Source organism: Mya arenaria, chromosome 15 (genome assembly GCF_026914265.1).
Source record: "Mya arenaria isolate MELC-2E11 chromosome 15, ASM2691426v1".
Classification (NCBI taxonomy): Eukaryota; Metazoa; Mollusca; class Bivalvia; order Myida; family Myidae; genus Mya; species Mya arenaria.
This window is the reverse complement of record NC_069136.1, coordinates 51,847,582-51,865,925: the sequence shown is the minus strand read 5'-3', so window position 1 is coordinate 51,865,925 and position 18,344 is coordinate 51,847,582. Positions and strand designations below refer to the sequence as shown.

General features: G+C 36.1%; 2 protein-coding genes and 1 non-coding gene across 3 annotated transcripts; 1 reads left to right on the top strand and 2 right to left on the bottom strand.

Annotated features, from left to right (window-relative positions):
- The first annotated feature begins 3,226 nt into the window (after positions 1–3,226).
- LOC128219467 (acetylcholine receptor subunit delta-like) lies at positions 3,227–4,375 on the top strand. Its single transcript, XM_052927278.1, has one exon. The coding sequence runs from the start codon at positions 3,227–3,229 to the stop codon at positions 4,373–4,375; it is 1,149 nt and encodes a 382-aa protein (XP_052783238.1).
- A 4,518-nt stretch (positions 4,376–8,893) lies between these two features.
- On the bottom strand, positions 8,894–15,561 carry LOC128220188 (peroxynitrite isomerase THAP4-like). Its single transcript, XM_052928469.1, has 6 exons — positions 15,462–15,561; positions 14,881–14,940; positions 14,278–14,371; positions 12,615–12,724; positions 10,012–10,115; positions 8,894–9,471 (listed from the first exon to the last, which is right to left on the bottom strand). The coding sequence occupies exons 1-6, from the start codon at positions 15,469–15,471 to the stop codon at positions 9,361–9,363; spliced, it is 489 nt and encodes a 162-aa protein (XP_052784429.1). The 5' UTR covers positions 15,472–15,561; the 3' UTR covers positions 8,894–9,360.
- Positions 15,562–16,032: 471 nt separating this feature from the next.
- Positions 16,033–16,109, bottom strand: Trnah-gug (transfer RNA histidin (anticodon GUG)). Its single transcript has one exon. It is a non-coding gene; the product is annotated as a tRNA-His (tRNA).
- Between the last annotated feature and the right edge of the window lie 2,235 nt (positions 16,110–18,344).

The window sequence follows — 18,344 nt, the reverse complement described above, 5'->3', positions numbered from 1 at the left end:
GGTGATAATGTCTTGTACATTCTTAGGGTTTTCATTTGTGACATTTATGCAGATGTATTTTAATTTTGGATTGCTAAGTGAACCCTTCTAAACATGTAACATTTAGTTGTTAACAGTTATGTGACAATCAACTTTAAATGTTTTTCGTTGTCATTTGCTATCTATATTGCCACTCAATCAAGAGCAATATGAAAAAAGTTGTTTTTGTTCGGGGTTTTTACTGCCAAAATACTATAATGTTGACCTTGGCCATTGGAGGCTTACGGTATCAAATGTTTTCCAAGTAAGTTGATATTTGACATTACTTGCTCATTTCTGCATTCATTATACTCCAAAGATATTACTATTGGCGGTGTGTGACGGTGACTTCGCTTTAATCGGTTTTACCCTAAGTTAACTTACGTTTTGCTGACCGTTGTCAGGCCGTTACCCCAAAATGTGTTAGTACTGATGAAAATGTTTTAAGGTTTATTCAGTCTTTTTTTGTTTGAATGTGACATCCTGTTTCCTTCGTTTCCTCTTAACATGACAATCGTTATATTTCTGTTTTTGCTATTGTGCTTGCCCTGTACTTTCGATTTAATCATTCATTTAATGTTCCATTACAGCTAAAAAGAAACAATAGTCTTATCTAACCATGTTACGGTGTAACACTGACATTAGATTTATAGAAAAATAAATGTCTTGCTACTGGACCTGTTACTGTAACTTTTTATCAAAAAACGATGTATAAACAATAATAGGCACAGTACCCTTACATTTAAACCTTACACGCAAACGAGTCAGTATCAAACACACACCAAATGCGAGACATACAACGTCACAACACAAAACGAACATTTCACAAATATCATAATATCGCTAGTCTTCAATTTTGGAATAACCACCTAAAGCTATGGCACTCCGATATAGCAGCGGAAAGCTGTTCATTTGAGCATGTTCTTGTGATACTCTAGTATACAATTTGGATTACAATTATGGTTGCAATTTGTCGAACAGGTATCAAGTTCTACATTTTTGTGACGCATCCGAGCAAACGTTTCAACTCTATTCAATTTATTACAAATCCGGATACTTGCGGGGTTTAACAATATTTATTTATTCTTCAATTCACATTTCACATAACAATCTGAAAGTTTATGAAATTAGAATTTCTTTGTTGCCACATCTGAATTCACCACAGAACGCTGCCCCAAGGACAGACAGAGACGGGCGGTGAAATGAAGTAATTTAGAACGTCGCGAGGCAAATCGACATACAACTGTAATAATATCATCAGTGACCTGTAATGAGTTATATACAAATCGAATATCAAACTTAAAGATGATATATCCGTAAACATGACTATCTGAAATGGACAGTTGGCTGGTGTGAAAATACCCCAACTAAGTATTTTTCCATTGTGTGATACTTTAAATGGGACATTTTGATGGTAAACCCCACACTTGGTAATGCACCATGGTGTGATGCATGGATAGGACAAATGGGCGGCGTGCGATACATTTTGGTATAGGGTCATGATGCGATGCTTGAAATGGGACAGTGGGCGGCGTGCGATACATTTCGGTATAGGGTCATGATGCGATGCTTAAAATAGGACAGTGGGCGGCGTGCGATACATTTTGGTATAGGGTCATGATGCGATGCTTGAAATGGGACAGTGGGCGGCGTGCGTTACATTTTGGTATAGGGTCATGATGCGATGCTTGAAACAGGACAGTGGGCGGCGTGCGATACTTTTTGTATGAGGTTATGGTATGATGCTCGAAATAGGACAATTGATGGTGTGCGACACATTTTTATATTGGCCCATGGTGATGCTTGAATAAGGAGAGTAGACAGCGGTCAATACATTTTGGTATTCGGTCATGATGCGATCCTTAACAGTTGGGTGGAGTGAATCACAAACAGGTATCATGTTATGGTGTGATGCTTGCAATGTGACAATAGATGGCATGCGGATACCACAACCAGATATTGTGTCATTGTGTGGCGCTTGAAATCGGACGGTGGACGGTTTGCAATACAACAACCAGGTCGTGCTTTATTTGATGAGCTGTATTGTAATACTACAACCTTTGGGAGTTTTCTTATAATCACACGAGCTAGCTGTTGGGAACAAGAAAGTTTTAGAAGTAGAGGACCATGCCTTGTACTAGACAACGTAAAGCTCTGCATCCCGCTGATGACCGACGAGAGTTAACGGTTTAGCGATAATCATGAAAAATAATATTAAAGTCTTGACTTTATAAATCAATACAAACTGCATCCATTTCATATATTGACTTATATATTAGGCAAAACGACCGCCCGACGTTTCTTGGCTACCTATATTTGTAAATGTAATACGTGACACAGAGAGGGTAACTATGTCTGTTTTGGGGACTGTTTATAGTCCCACAGTAAATCTTTTCACCTTTTTAATGGTATTGTCGTAATTCGTCGTGGGGTTTCAGAATATTACGACTCCACGATACTACGTCCCCTGGTTAAAAGTAAAGTATTTCAACGTCTCGACACAGCTCCACCAAAGAAGTGATATTGATAAAAATAAGACAGTGTCATTTTAAAGTACTTTTTAGGTTGAAACAAAAGTAAGCGTTTTCATTATTAAATAAGTAGATGTTTGCAGATTCTGTTTTAACACACCAAATAATATGAATAACGGTTATGATGGTTTGCGAGCACCGACTGACTGTCTCGAGTTTTGCCGTGCAACCGCATCTCTAGTGTATTCATTGCAGTTGAAAGCATAACTGGGGAAGTTTACAGAATGTGTTGCAGTTAAATTGACAATAAACACAGAAATTGTGCAAGACCTAAACGCATGAATTTTTTTGAGCGAGTATGTGATGCATCTGACTATCAATATTAATGACAAATTTGTTTATTCGTTTTGTAAAGTCTGCATTAGTTCTGATGATCAATTTCCAATTACGATTCTGTTGCGCATGAATTCTAAATGTGTTTGTCATGCCATTTAAAATAAGCTGCTGATGGGTTCGGAAACGACGTAAGTTTGAGTGTTTTAAACAAATCGCGGATTCATTGTCAACAAATAGATTTCAACACATAAAAAACATAGTTCGATAAAATGATGAAGATATCAACACTATACTTTTACGTCTTACTGTTCGACTGTAACATTTGTACATCCTTATGTACCGTTGAAAGTGATCTTTACACAAATTTAACAAGGAAATACAATAAAAAGGTTCGTCCGGTTATGAATCACATTGATACCGTACATGTGTCAATTGAACCATTCCTATCAAGTATAAATAGCTTGGACGAAATTTCGGGAGAAATGATTATAACTCTCATGCTGAATATGACATGGAAAGAAGAGCGAATGACTTGGGTCCCGGCTGAGTATGACAATATGTCCTCATTGGTGATGGAGAGCGAAGATTTATGGAAACCCAAGTTGTATCTACGTCAGTCTGCGTTCAATGTAGAACAAATTGGAGAAATGAATAACAACCTGAAAGTAGTTCATAATGGTGATGTGATATGGAGTACCGGAAACGTTATTAGATTCATATGTCCAGTTGATGCCACGTACTTTCCATATGATAATCAAACCTGCGAGTTGAGTTTTTCAAGCCTTTCGCATTCTGCAAAGGAAATGACATTGAATGCCAGGTCAGAGGAAGTCAACATATCATTCTACAGCATCAACAGTCAATGGGAATTCACAAACGGACCAGTGCATATTTCAAATGCCATTATCTTTAATATTGACCTAAAAATAAAACGGAAAAGCGGGTTTCTAACGGTCTACATCATAATCCCATTGGTATTTCTTGGATGTATAAACGGCTTTGTGTTCCTCATGCCAGCAAGTAGCGGTGAAAGAACCTCGGTAGCAATTACTGTGTTCTTATCTTTTGTTGTCTACATGCAAGTGATTCATAACCAAGTTCCACAGAGCTCCGCTCCCGTGCCGTATATATTCTACTACATCTTAACTCAGATGATCTACAGTGTGCTCGTGTTGTTTCTTTGTATCATATCTCTACGCGTACACAGCCACACTGACGAAGTTCCGAAAGGGTTGAAAATACTTGTATCTGTACTTAGATGTCGTTGCAAAACGTTTGCCGGAAAAAAGTGCATCAAACAAACAGCGGAAACAAAACCTGGTAGCGCTCTAGTGAAGGTTGGCCTCGAGGAAAATGCAAGGGAAACATTATCAGACTTTGAATTAGAAACAACAGACGGATACAAAAGAAAAGAAATTACATGGAAAGTAGTCGGTGATACATATGATATTTTCTGTTCTGTGATAATGTCTGGTGCATTCTGGACCTTCTCTGGTGTGTCAATTATGCAGATGTATCTAAACATTGGCTTAATAAGTGAACCTCTATGACAGATGAATAGTATGATGTTTACAAAAGTGACAGTACTTAAGAATTGCAAGGTGTTTTAATCGTCAATTGTTTTGTACACCGACACTCAAACGGAATAAGTATGGACATAAACTTCTTTTTGTTGTTTATGTGTTGCTGAGCTTATATAATTTGATTACTGTCAATAAACTCGTTTCACTACAAGCTGGGCTCTTTCACTAACCTTTCAAAACATTTCAGAGTGCGACAATACAAAAAGTAACCAGCATTATTCCATCTGACCGTTTAACATTACAAGGCCATATTCTCTCGTTTTTGCAGCGCCGTAGCCACACTGAGGCCTCGGTTAATTTTTTCAGAGCAAAACATAACTAAATAAGTTGAATCAAAAGCAATGAAAAACAAGAAAAGCCTCATATGAATTCGAGAAATGACTAAAATTCTTCATTTAATTATTCAAAAAACGTTGCAAAAGACACGGGAGCAAAACGAGGCACCATCCTCTCTGTCATTAGCACTGTCGGGACTCCGTACATAATGTTGGCAGAGCTGCTTTGTTCGCGTACTGACGGCATGGCCATTATGGCAGACGAAACGACTAGCTGATAAGTGTTACAGAATATAAGTTTTTGTAACGGTATATTTTATGTTAGGAAATCCGTGAATATTTCATTTCATTCACTCAGGTTTCATGAATGGAGTTTTTTTATGAACACATTGCAACAAGTAAGTATCTTTTCTATAGCTAAAGGGAATGCTATTCTAAATGTATACATGTCAGGTTAAAGCGCAGTGTCAGGAGGAAAACTTATATATCATATTTTAGTGTCTCTCTCTCTCTCTCTCTCTCTCTCTCTCTCTCTCTCATATCAGATATGAGATTATAATCGAAAATAGATTCCATTAGCACCCTATGAATATATATATATATACACGGCGCACTGAGTAAGGTTGTTGTCGAATCAACTGATAAGTCAGCTTCTGATGTGTCAAGCTATATGACGTCAATGAAAATATTCAAATTAGTCGTTGTGGCATGCTTGACGCAATATGTATTTGCATTTAGAAGACCACTGTCTGTGGACTTACAAGCAAATGAGTGTGACTTGTTACGGGCTCACATTATATCTAACAACCTTGCTGATATCCTCAGAATTCTAAGAGCCAAATCCAACTAGTTTGAAAAAAATGAGGTCAGTGAAAATAGCTGTACAAAAAAGTATAGTGCCAGGGAATTGACGAATCGTTAGTAGACAACATCAAATGTTGGTGATAATATAGCAGTCATGGCCCATAATAAGCTTCATCACTTCTTTTCATTGTAAAACCATGTAATACAGCACATTACTGCTCGTTTTCCTGCACCTGTAACCTGGAACTAATTGTTACTTTACGTGAAGCATTGAAATCGCCGCACTCCTTATATGATAAGCCTGTTAGAAACCGAAGTTATAAGATGGTAACACTCTATTAAAACAAGAGCTGTCACAGAGACAGCGCGCTCGACTATTCCGCCGCTTTTCAATGTAAGGATTGAAAAGTTTTGGCGAAACATGCATGGGTCACTGTTAGATTAGATTTCAATGAAATACATGGAGTGCTGAGATATTAACATAAATGTGGTTCCATGCAAAATTTTAACGAGCATTTCAAAGTCTAATAATAACAGGCCATTATTTGAAAAATACAGTTAACTAACTTGGTTACTCAATTTAATTTGGTGGTTGAATACCATTGTATAAAGTCTCAATCCAATACATCAAATAGTTGCTGAGATATTATCCTATGTGTGCTAACATGCTAGACCTTAACCAGAATTTCTAAGTCGCATAGTAAAGGGGCAAACATTATATATTATAAAAAGATAGAGTTATCTTACTTGATTAAATAAGAAGGTTAAATAGATGGGAGCCTGTTTGTAAAGTTTCAATGCAATACATGATGTATTCGCTGACGTATTGACTTAAAAGTGGTTACACGCAAAACCTTAACCAGAATTTCTATGTCGAATCAAAAAGGGGCCATTATTTTAATTTAATGCAAACTGGAATTATCTTACTTGGTTATTTAAGTAGATTGGATGGTTGAGTACCATTGTATAAAGTCTCAATGCAATCCATCAAGTGATTGCTGAGATATTAACCTATGTGAGCTTACATGCAAACCCTTTACCGGAATTTCTAAGTCAAATAAAGGCCCATAATTTGCATTATATTCAAAAAAGTGTTATCTGGGAATACAGATCTAATGTTTCAATGCAATACATGATATATTTGCTAAGATATGGACTTAAATGTGGATACATGCAAAACCTTAACCAGAATTTCTAAGTCGAATGATAAATGGCAATTATTTTGCATTAAATGCAAACTACAGTTATCTTACTTGGTTAATTAAGTAGGTTGGATGGTTGACTACCATACAATACCCCAAGTAGTTGCTGAGATATTAACCTATGTGTGCTTACACGCAAAACCTTAACCAGAATTTCTAAGTCGAATAATAAAGGGCAATTATTTGCATTAAATGCAAACTAGAGTTATCTAACTTGGTTAATGTAGTAGGTTGGATGGTTGAGTACTATTGAATCAAGTATCAATGCAATACCTCAGGTAGTTGCTGAGATATTAACCTATGTGTGCTTCCTCGCAAAACCTTAACCAGAATTTCTAAGTCGAATAATAAAGGTCTATTATTTGCATTATATTCAAATAATTGTTATCTTATCTTATTAATTTAGTATGTACGATAGTTGGGAATACATATTAAAAGTTTCAATGCAATAACTGATGTATTTACTGAGATAATGACTTAAAGGTGCTTACATGCAAAACCTTAACCAAGGTGTGACGCCGACGCCGCCGACGCCAGGGTGAGTATTATAGCTCTCCTTATTCTTCGAATAGTCGAGCTAAAAACCCAGATGTTTCTCTCAAAGAAGGATTGAAATGTGTGACGTAAACTCCCTCTCCAAAAAATGCAAGTTTCAGTTTATTTTAAGTTTACCTATATGTACCTATTCGCAAGAACGCAGTTTCAGTGCTTAAAGAATACTTAAGACTTAGACACGATCAACCATGATATACTCTCGTTTCAATGGATTGGTTCAATGTTTCTTCATAAACAACATTCCCATAGACCGCACGGATTTTCTGCGATTGTGGAATTTTCCCGAAAATAGTTAATAGATTAAGCTTTTGATTCTGAGAAACAAAATTTTTTGAAAGTATTTCTGGTGTATTTACCTCAGTGTTTGCCTACCTCATTTGTCTTGCAAAAACGAGAAATTGTTGAAAATTAATGTACATGTAACCCCAATTCATTTCGGAGAGCTTGTCATCGGATCATAATATATAGATCTATGAAACTTTTATTTCTCGCTCGCTTGTTAAAAATAAATATGTATTTATAATGCCATTTCTAATAATAATAATGCAATTTGTGGTGGTATAACATGGCCAAACTGTAGTGAAGGACGAAAAAGAGGTCATAGAAAGTAATATTTCAAAGAGCATGCCCGGACCCCCTAGACTGCTCGGTCAAAATATGTCTCTGGCTACGGCACTGTTTTGAACTAGTTTTCCTCTGTTTCACGAAGCTTTAATGGTAAATTAAGAGTGCGACAATACAAAAAGTAACCAACATTATTTATTCAATCTAACTGATTGACGGTACTAGCTCATATTCTCTCCTTTCTAACTAGTTTTCGTCTGTTTCAATGCCATATTATCTCGGTTTAAACCAGTTTTCCTCTGTTTCATGGCCATATTCTCTCGGTTTAAACCAGTTTTCGTCTGTTTAATATCCATATTCTCTTGTTTTAAACTATGTTTTGTCTGTTTTATGGCCGTATTCGCTTTTAAAAAAAACAACAACTAATTATCGTCTATTTATACCCACATCCTCCCTTTTTAAACATGACAATTGAAGGCTTGAAAATAGGACTGGCCCAAATAATACAGAAATGCTTATGTCAAATCTCTATCTCATTCTCAACTTATTTTACCACATGCCAGCATAAGTTATTCAAAATCAACTAGTATGTTTTGCTCAATTTTTAAAAGTTTAAATATGTTCATTTGGTCAAGATTACAAAGACAAAATATTCTTTGAGTTCAGCTTAATGTTTTTTATAACATATTCTGGCACATGTTTTGCTACTAGACTTTCTTCCAGACACTGACAAATGTTTTTACTAACGCATTCTATGAGAAAATACGTTTTTTTTAGAGGAGTAAAAATATTAAAGATTTTGAGTCGTTCTGTGCTTTTATGTGGTAACAAAAGTTGGTATTGAGACTGAGATTTGACTTTAATATTATTGTGATATTGTGGTCTGACCCTGTCACTTTAAGAAAATAAATAAACTCGTACCTATTGAAATAGCATAATATGAATTCTACAAATGTATGTGATGATTGTGATTAAGACTTCATCCGATTCTTAACGAATACAACTGGTTCCGATTTTGAATATGCATTTAATTATGAGTACTATAAACTTTGTTTTGTGCTTTAAGGAAATATTCAAACACAAAATACGCTATTTTCCTATTTATTTCGTTTCACATAATGAATATTAAGTGCGTAAACATATAACAGTACAGTAAGGCAAAGTCCAAATTAGCGTAAACAGAATATAAAAAACACAACCCTTTAAAAAAAAGAATCATAATAGCACACTTTTTACCGACACAACACTCAAATTTAACAACGATTGTTCTTTGTATAAAAAAGGCATTTGAACCTAACTATCAGACTGAGCTAGCTTGTTCGGCGAGATATGCATTGGACAATGTTAACAATATGATGACAAAGGCAATACTGTTATTGTGTCTTTAACCAGTACACATATATAAACACATCTCATATATTTTCACCATAAATATAAAATGCAATATATACACAAATATAACGTGATTGCGGTATCCATTACGTACATGTTGTAATAATAGCGTTAACATTCAGCTGTCTGATACGGTCGCAACCATGGCATTAGTCAGGCCCTAGACCTTGTTGTACGTGATTTTAAGGTGTTCACACATGGGCGTGTTTTCAGTTTCCATTTCTAGTATCTGTTGTAGGGTATCGCCGTCCCTTCGAAATGTTCGCTTCACCTAAAACGCGGAAATATGACATTACAGTTGTCAATGAAGCAAGCAGTTAACCGACAGGCATTCATTTTCGAAACACATAAAAACACATGGTTTTCTTATACTATGCACCTTTTGGTGAATTCTTTGTCTAGTGGTAAGACCTTCCCCGCCGCGCCACTCAACAATACTAATCGTTATCCGGGAGGTACGTTAAATGGGGGTCCCTTGTGAGAGTGCTATATACATTGCACCAGGATAGCTCTAATATACATAAGATCTATAGGAACGCAGCTATCATTTCTACTTAGAGGCTTCAAAATTTGGAACAATAACTGATATGACTATGCAATAAAAATAGGATGGTAAAATTGGCTTTAATTGTAACAGCTGTAATGTTACTGATACCATTGGAACATCAACCCTTCGAACTTTATCAATACCTTTTTTCATTAGTAATGAAAACACATTCAGGAATTCGCTTGAAATAATGAAAATGAAATAACCCATTAGACTTGTTTTTCTCACAATCATTCTTTGTTGAAAAATAAATGACAAAAATACCTTCTTCACAGCTGGTGGCTTCCCAAACGTAAGCCTTCCAACAGTATGTGTTTCCACCTGGATCTCTTGACCTTTAACGGTGCCTTCCTGTACCTCGCAAACGCCTGGAATAAACGTCAGAACATATAAGTAAAACTGTGCAAAATGATACATGTGAAATCCTACTGTTCGGATTTGTTTTAATTTCCACATTCTTGTGGTATAAAGATTTTGTCGAGATGAATTCCGATTTGGGAAACAAAACAAAGGAGGCATCGAAAACAGTGATTTAGTGTTCCCGATTCTCCACTGTAGTAAAATAAAAACAAGAGCTGTCACAGAGACAGCGCGCTCGACTATTCCGCCGCTTTTCAGTGTAAGGATTAAAAAGTTTTGGCGAAACATACATGGACGACTGTTAGATTAGATTTCAATGCAATACATGATGTGCTGAGATATTAACATAAATGTGGTTACATGCAAAATATTAACCAGATTTTTTAAGTCTTCTAATAAAGGGCCATTATTTGCAAAATACAGTTATCTAACTTGGTTATTCAATTACGCTGGGTGGTTGAATACAATTGTATAAAGTCTCAATGAAATACATCAAGTAGTTGCTGAGATATTATCCTATGTGTGCTAACATGCAAGACCTTTACCAGAATTTCTAAGTCTCATAATGAAGGGGCAAAAATTATATATTATAATAGATAGTTATCTTACTTGATTAAATAAGAAAGTTACATAGATGGGAGTCTGTTTGTAAAGTTTCAATGCAATACATGATGTATTCGCTGAGGTATTGACTTAAAAGTGGTTACATGCAAAACCTGAGTCTTTCAAGTAAGAGTTATCTTACTTGATTAAAGAAAAAAGTTAAATGATTGGGAGCCTGTGTATAAAGTCTCAATGAAAGACCTGAAGTTGTTGCTGAGATATTAACCTATGTGTGCTTGCACGCAAAACCTTAACCTAACTTGGTAAATTAAGTAGGTTGGCTGGTTAAGTACCATTGTATAAAGTCTCAATGCAATACCTCAAGTAGTTGCTGAGATATTAACCTTTGTGTGCTTGGACGCAAAACCTTAACCAGAATTTCTAAGTCGAATAATAAAGGGCAATTATTTGCATTAAATACAAACTAGAGTTATCTAACTTGGTTAATTAAGTAGGTTGGATGGTTAAGTACCATTGTATGAAGTCTCAATGCAATACCTCAAGTAGTTGCTGAGATATTAACCTATGTGTGCTTGCATGCAAAACCTTAATCAAGGTGTGACGCCAACGCCGACGCCGACGCTTGGGTGAGTAGTATAGCTCTCCATATTCTTCGAATAGTCGAGCTAAAAATCAATAAGCAATTAGTAATGCTCATTAAGTAAAAGACAGTAGAACATAATATATTAACATGTTAATTCAACGTTTGCAACACATTTCTGGTATTGGCGTCACTAAGAACAACGCTTACACTCGCCTAACTGAAATAAACATATGCCAACCTTTATGTATTAATAAAGATATACTTCATTTGTGAAAAATGTACATACAGGCACTGGTCAATAATACCATTGTTTTATTAAGATTGGTGTTGATCGTTTTAAAACAGTAACAGCAGCATTTATTGCTTATGAAATAAAATGACTATTTAATCGTTGTGTGTCTCTCAGGCATTTTTAGGCATTGATTTTTGTGCATTATTCACACATTGGCTGCTGGTGCCTGCAGTTTCCGTTGCATTATTAACAAGATATGATTGTCAAACATTATGCCCACCCTGAACACCATGTTGTCAGGATTATATGGACAATTGAATGAAATATGCAGGAACCGAAATGATAGCTGATTTGTCACTGATACTGGATGCTGTTGAGGCAGTTTTAAGATAATGACCATTCAAAGTGTAAGGATAGAGTGTGTTATGACCATGACCTTTAACTGTATGACCTCAAAATCCATAGGAGTCACATTTGGTCACCAAAAACCTAAATGACAAGGGCCATAGGTGCAGGCATTGTCAAGTAATCACACAGACAAGCTTTTTTCGTTCAAGGTCACTGTGACCTTGACCTTTGGCCCGATGACCCCCAAAAATAATAGGGGTCATGTACTGGTCAGGCCCAACTTCAATATCAAGTTTGATGACCAAAGGTCTAGGCATTGTTGAGTTATCACTCGGACAAGCTTTAAAATGATTTTACCATTAAAGGTCACTGTGACCTTGACCCGATAAGCCCTAAAATCAATAGGGGTCATCTACTGGTCAGGCCTAACCTTCATGTCAAGTTTGATGACCATACATCCAGGAATTGTTGAGTTATCACTCGGACAAGCTTTTGTCTACCGACGGACTGACCGACCGACCGACCGACATGTGCTAAGCAATATACCCCTCTTCTTTGAAGGGGGGCATAATAACATACTAAGTGTATAACTCGACAATTATTTATGTAAGAGATACGGCTCTCGCTACAAATGCCTGTATATATACGATATATGTGAATTGTTACACTTTTAGAGCTTGAGCAATGACAATAGTGCACGAAACATCGATGATGAGGCAATCAATGTAATGGCAATAGTAAATGATACTTATGCATACTGTGAATGAATTTGGAATGTACCTGTGTTCTCGGAGATGACTAGGGCAACTTGATCGCTATTTGGTTTGACCCTCAAAAAGCCCAGTTCTCTATGCAGAGGCTTTTGTTCAGGTACTTTCCAAGAATAACAGCTGTAAGTGGAGAAAATAATGTGGCTGATTTTTATAGCACAAGGCATTCGAATATCATACTAATAATGAACATTAATACACATAAAACAAACATACATTTTGAGTAGTACACCGTCAAATACTTACTAAATAATGCATTTATGGAAACTATTAATTAATGTTAACAATATATTAACCTTGTATTTAATAGCTAAAACGCAAACATATTTGTGAATGCTAAAAGATTAACTGCGACCTACTACAGTCTCATAAGGTAGCAATACCGTGTTTTCTACACATTTCTCACAATTTAAACTCGGTATCCTCCATAAGATCTATTGTTTTCAACATATGCTCATCTTTTTTGGTAAATCAAAGCAATTGTATTAACTGTGTTAAATCTTATTTTTGAGAAATAGTGCATCTTTAAGTAATGCATTTTCAATGCTATGATTATAAGCCCAGAATCACGCTCTCTCGCTGGACCGTTTAAAAAGCTCTCAATTTGAAATATTTGTATGTTTAGGGTTACACATAGTATGTGTTGTTACATGTTACATGTAATGCTTAAACAGAGGAATATAAAAGATTGTATATGCATCGGTGGAAAATCATGGGGTAACCGTCTTTACACGGTCAGTGAAAACTCAGTGATAACTCAGTGATAACTCAGTGATAACTCAGTGATAACTCAGTGATAACTCGCTGGGGTTATGAGCGCTATAGCCGGTTTAACAGAGCTCAACCTGAAACTCACCAAAGTGTACACAATTATATGAATAAGCATTATTGGAGCCAGACTCAACTAAAAGCATCAGAAAGTTTTAAAAAATAAATGACTTAAACCAGACACCACCTCCCAATGAATGATTATACAGTCCGAGCTACATTGAGTTGAAAGTTGAAAGTTGAAACTTCTTGAGCCTTCAAAAATGTTACCTTATGTGTCCCCGGCTCTTACTGAAAGCTGTGTAATTGCGATCGATGTTAATACAGCTCGCACCACTGACTTGAAACGGGCATACTGATATCCAATAGAAATCTTGATACGGACAACAACATATATGAAATGGTATCAGGTCATAGAACAAAGCTCGGATCGCATTTATGATGTGTAACCGGTCAGAAGCTTGTCAATGTCCATATACGAATTCGGAATATTTGCAAAAAAACAAGGGTCACCAAATTCACTGAATATTTAAGAGTTGAAACTCCACGAGTAACTTGTCAGAATTAGTAATACATTTTGCATGATTTCTACATGATTGAAACATTTACTTTTTAGGAGTGTTTCAGAATATCTGATTCTTGAATAAAAACAAGCTCAGGCTGTGTATCCTGTCTCTAATAATTTGATTTGATTACTTAATAAAGTCTTGGTACCAATAACAAATCTGATAAATGGGATGATATAGTCAATTCTAAACTCCCGTGACCATTGCAGGTTCTGGAACATTTAAGTTTTAATCTTGGAACATAATCCACTGACATTCCTTATCGAATATGATTAAAAACCACTATGCATTTCCTTTATTGGGGTTTAAATAGAATTAAATAAACTTGATTAGTAATACCTGAATTGCAAATTAGGTTGACCAACGTGTGAAAACTCAACTTCTTCTCCATACGTGAAGTCTTTGATCGTTGGGTAATAGCCTACGCCGGATTCTGAAATACATTCTTTTATAGTTTAGAACGAGATGTACTCGATTACCTATTTTTAAAAGGGGCATCCAAAGGTAAATGTGTTTCTCATACCCAGAATAGCATTTGTTTTAATATGCATAAGTTTTGACAAGTTGACAACCACTCTACGTATTGATGTAACTTTCAGTAAATCCTTACAACCCGCATACTCGGAAGTGCCAGATGAATTATCATAACTAACTGTTTGCTATAGGCATAATTGCCTGAATGCATTAAAAGTTGATGCTGTTGTTGTTGTTATGTTGTTGTTGTTGTTTTTAACATAAATATCCTACGCGTATGTAGTGTATTTACATGGTAAGGGGGACTACTTATGTTATCCTAGGCATAATTGCCTTAATGCATTAAAAGTTGATGCTGTTGTTGTTGTTCTGTTGTTGTTGTTGTTATATATCCTACACGTTAGATGACTGTATTGAGGATTATAAAAAAAACAATTAACTGAACAGAAGGAAATCAAAATATAATACCGGATCGCCATTTTCCCACTAGCCAAGAAACCCCATTGAGCATTTCGTGAAGCTTCGGACCTGTAGAAAAAAGAAAAGATATGAGTAAAAACGGATATTGATACGGCGAGAAGCATAGTGAAGAGAGTCTCGAGGCGGAGTTATAAACCTCCAAGCAAATACCATTGTTACAGACAACACCTTGAACCGGATATCAATCTTGACAGAATAATGTCCGTAAACATATATTTACCTAGCTAAAGAACTTCAGCGAACACGTTATATATTTTAACTTTTGGGACATGTTTAATGTGTAGTAAACATCAACAAAATAAATATTTACATTAAAGTTATGCACCAGTCAGTTGTAGCAACGCCCCCTCGGACCTGGAGAGGCCGTGGTTACAACTGATTGGTGCATTATGGAAGCCAGAACTAATATTCACCATCCCGTATTGAACGTCTTCAGTATTATTTAATTCTCTAATAAAGAAACAAGCGACAAAAACGTCGGCAACAGGAAAGAAAGTATTGAGGTAATATACTTAAGGGAAAACAACCCTCGAACAATTGTATTAAGCAGTGTATAAATATGTATTTACCTGTTGACATGTTTCCGTTTTACCTGGATATTTGTTTATTTATATTTCGGTCATGGCCAAATTTGATATAAGGGAAGTAACCGTCAAAAACTATTTCGAAACTGGAGGTGGTGGTGTTAGTAGTTTATACTCCGGGTCCCGGCGTGAGCACATTGAAGGGTCCCAGAGTGACAGTTCAGCCACCGCACACCTATCCTGGGTGGTGAACCAGTACTAGAAAGGATTTCATAACCAATCACAACAGAAGTGACCTGGTCCGCCCGGGAATCGAACCCTGGTTGTCCGATTAACAGTCCAACGCTCTACCGACTGAGCTAACCGGTCGGACTTCGAAACTGGAGTGGTGGTATTAGTAGTTTATACTCCGGGTCCCGGCGTGAGCACATTGAAGGGTCCCAGAGTGACAGTTCAACCACCGCACACCTATCCTGGGCAGACTATCAGGCGGTTAACCAGTACTAGGTGCCTTCACCTCTGCAAGGAACTGACAACTTCTGTACCTGCCAGGGGCAGTGGTACAGTGCGAATAGTCGTAGAAAGGATTTCATAACTAATCACAACAGAAGTAACCTGGTCCGCCCGGGAATCGAACCCGGGTTGTCCGATTCACAGTCCAACGCTCTACCGATTGAGCTAACCGGGCGGACTTCGAAACTGGAAAGTTATACGCAGCGTTATATACTCAGTGTGTGTATACCACGTGATAAGTTGCGTCATAAATGCTAAGTCGGAAGGCAATATTTTGCTTCAAATAAAGACTTTAAACAAAGATAACTTTACTATTTCTTTACCATTTTAGGTGAAACATAGCGCAATCTACGCCTCTAACGGAGCCCCGAATTCGGTATTTTACCAGAGTTTGATTGGGAGTTTTGTATCTTCAAACACTTCGACAAACCTTTTCCAAATACGGCCGTCTGACGGAGCACTGTCAAAACATTATTATGGAAACAGGTTTGTTGAAGTGTTTGTGGAAACAATTGGCCAAATCAAACTTCGGTAATGAAACAAAGGCGGGGCTCTTTAAGCGACAGAGACTGCCCTTTGTTTTATTTAAAATGGTGTAGTAATAAAAAAGTTATCTTTGATTTAAGTCTCCATTTTATGCAAATTGTTGCCTTCCGACGTAGCATGTATGACGTATAATTTATCACGTGGTATACACACACTGATACTGTAATTTCAGAAAGATATTTTGAAATTTTCATATTGATATCACTTAAATTGCGTAAGTTACGTGTTTACAAGCGAGATCATGTATTGCGCATTTTGAATACTAAATCTGACGTCATTCAAATGACGTCGTAATGAAAGTGCATTATTCAAATGACGTGCAAAATTATTGTATCAATATTACAACTAGCTTATAATTTAAATTATCTTCTTATCACAGAATCTTTAAAGAACATAATTAAGATAAAAATAATGAATCATTTTTGTATTTTTAATACATTTGGCCGTTTTAAACACAGACTATCAATCCAGCCAAAATATGTCGGGACGAAATCCATGGTTGCTATGGAAACATGAGTAAACCAATGATCATAAATTATCGGGAAAATGATGCACCAATGACAAACTTTAAAAAGAAAGAAGTCAGGAAGAAATTGATTTACATAGAAAAAAATCATTATTTTTGGCATTTTTATTAATGATTATTTCATTTGTAATAATTATGTCCGAAGGCCCAAAATCGCGCGATGCGGCTCAATATTATGTCTTCTATTGAAAATAATCTCTATCAAAATTGGCTTCTCTGGTAAGTTTCTACAATTGCTGGTACTCGTTATAAAACACGCATAACGACGAACACATATATGTGAAGATAACATTTATATTTTAGGATTCTCGCAGTCATTAATATATAATTAAACAATAAAACAATGCAAACTAATGTTGGTCTTAAAGCTGCAGTCTCACAGATTGAACGTTTTGAAAACTTTTTTATGTTTTTGTCTCGAAATGAGGCAATTTATGGAAACCAGTGATATAAGACTGCTAACAAAAAAATCAGATCGCAGATTTTCATATTTTAGTTCCAAAAATGATGTTTTATGTGTGTTTTTTTTTAAACCGTTAGTAACGCTTTTAGCCATAAAACATTAATTTTCGAACGGATATATAGTAATCTGCGATCTGATCTGTTTTCAGCAGTCTTTCATCACTGGTTTGTAGAGACTTAGGCAAAAAATTAGCTCATTCCAAGACGAAATATCAAAAAGTGTCAAAACGGTAATAAAATCTGTGAGAGTGCAGCTTTAAATGAATCCAAAAACGATACAGATACTATGATTGCGACATATGAATAATAACGACCCAATCAGTAATTAAATTCTCACAGGGTTCCAACTCTGTAACACGTTCAAGGTTGAGTGACGAGTTTTTGTCACGTTTACAAGACTGTAGATAGTGCGTTAGATTACTGTGGGGCATTGTTTATAAACAGACCAAATTAGTAATGTTTTGATGGAGGACTTCACGGGGTTCCAACTCTGTAACACGAGAAAAGGTTTAATGCTTTTGTGTCACGTTTACAAGACTGTAGATAGAGTGTTAGATCATTGCGGGGCATTGTTTATAAATAACCCAAAATAATAAGGTTTTGATAGGATAGAGGTCTCCACGGGGTTCCAACTCTGTAACACGAGAAAAGGTTTAATGACGATTTCGTGTCACGGAAACCTGTAGATGGTGTCTCAGATTGAACCAAGTCCACAATTATCAAGAATTATGGACTCCATCATGATCAAGAAGATCGTACTTTTGACACGAACATTTAATAATTAACATATGTTTCATGTCATGAATACATTTGCTTCATATTAAAATGGTGTCTTAAATTTTGGCAAAAATCAATCATGAGAATACCCTCAACCCATTACT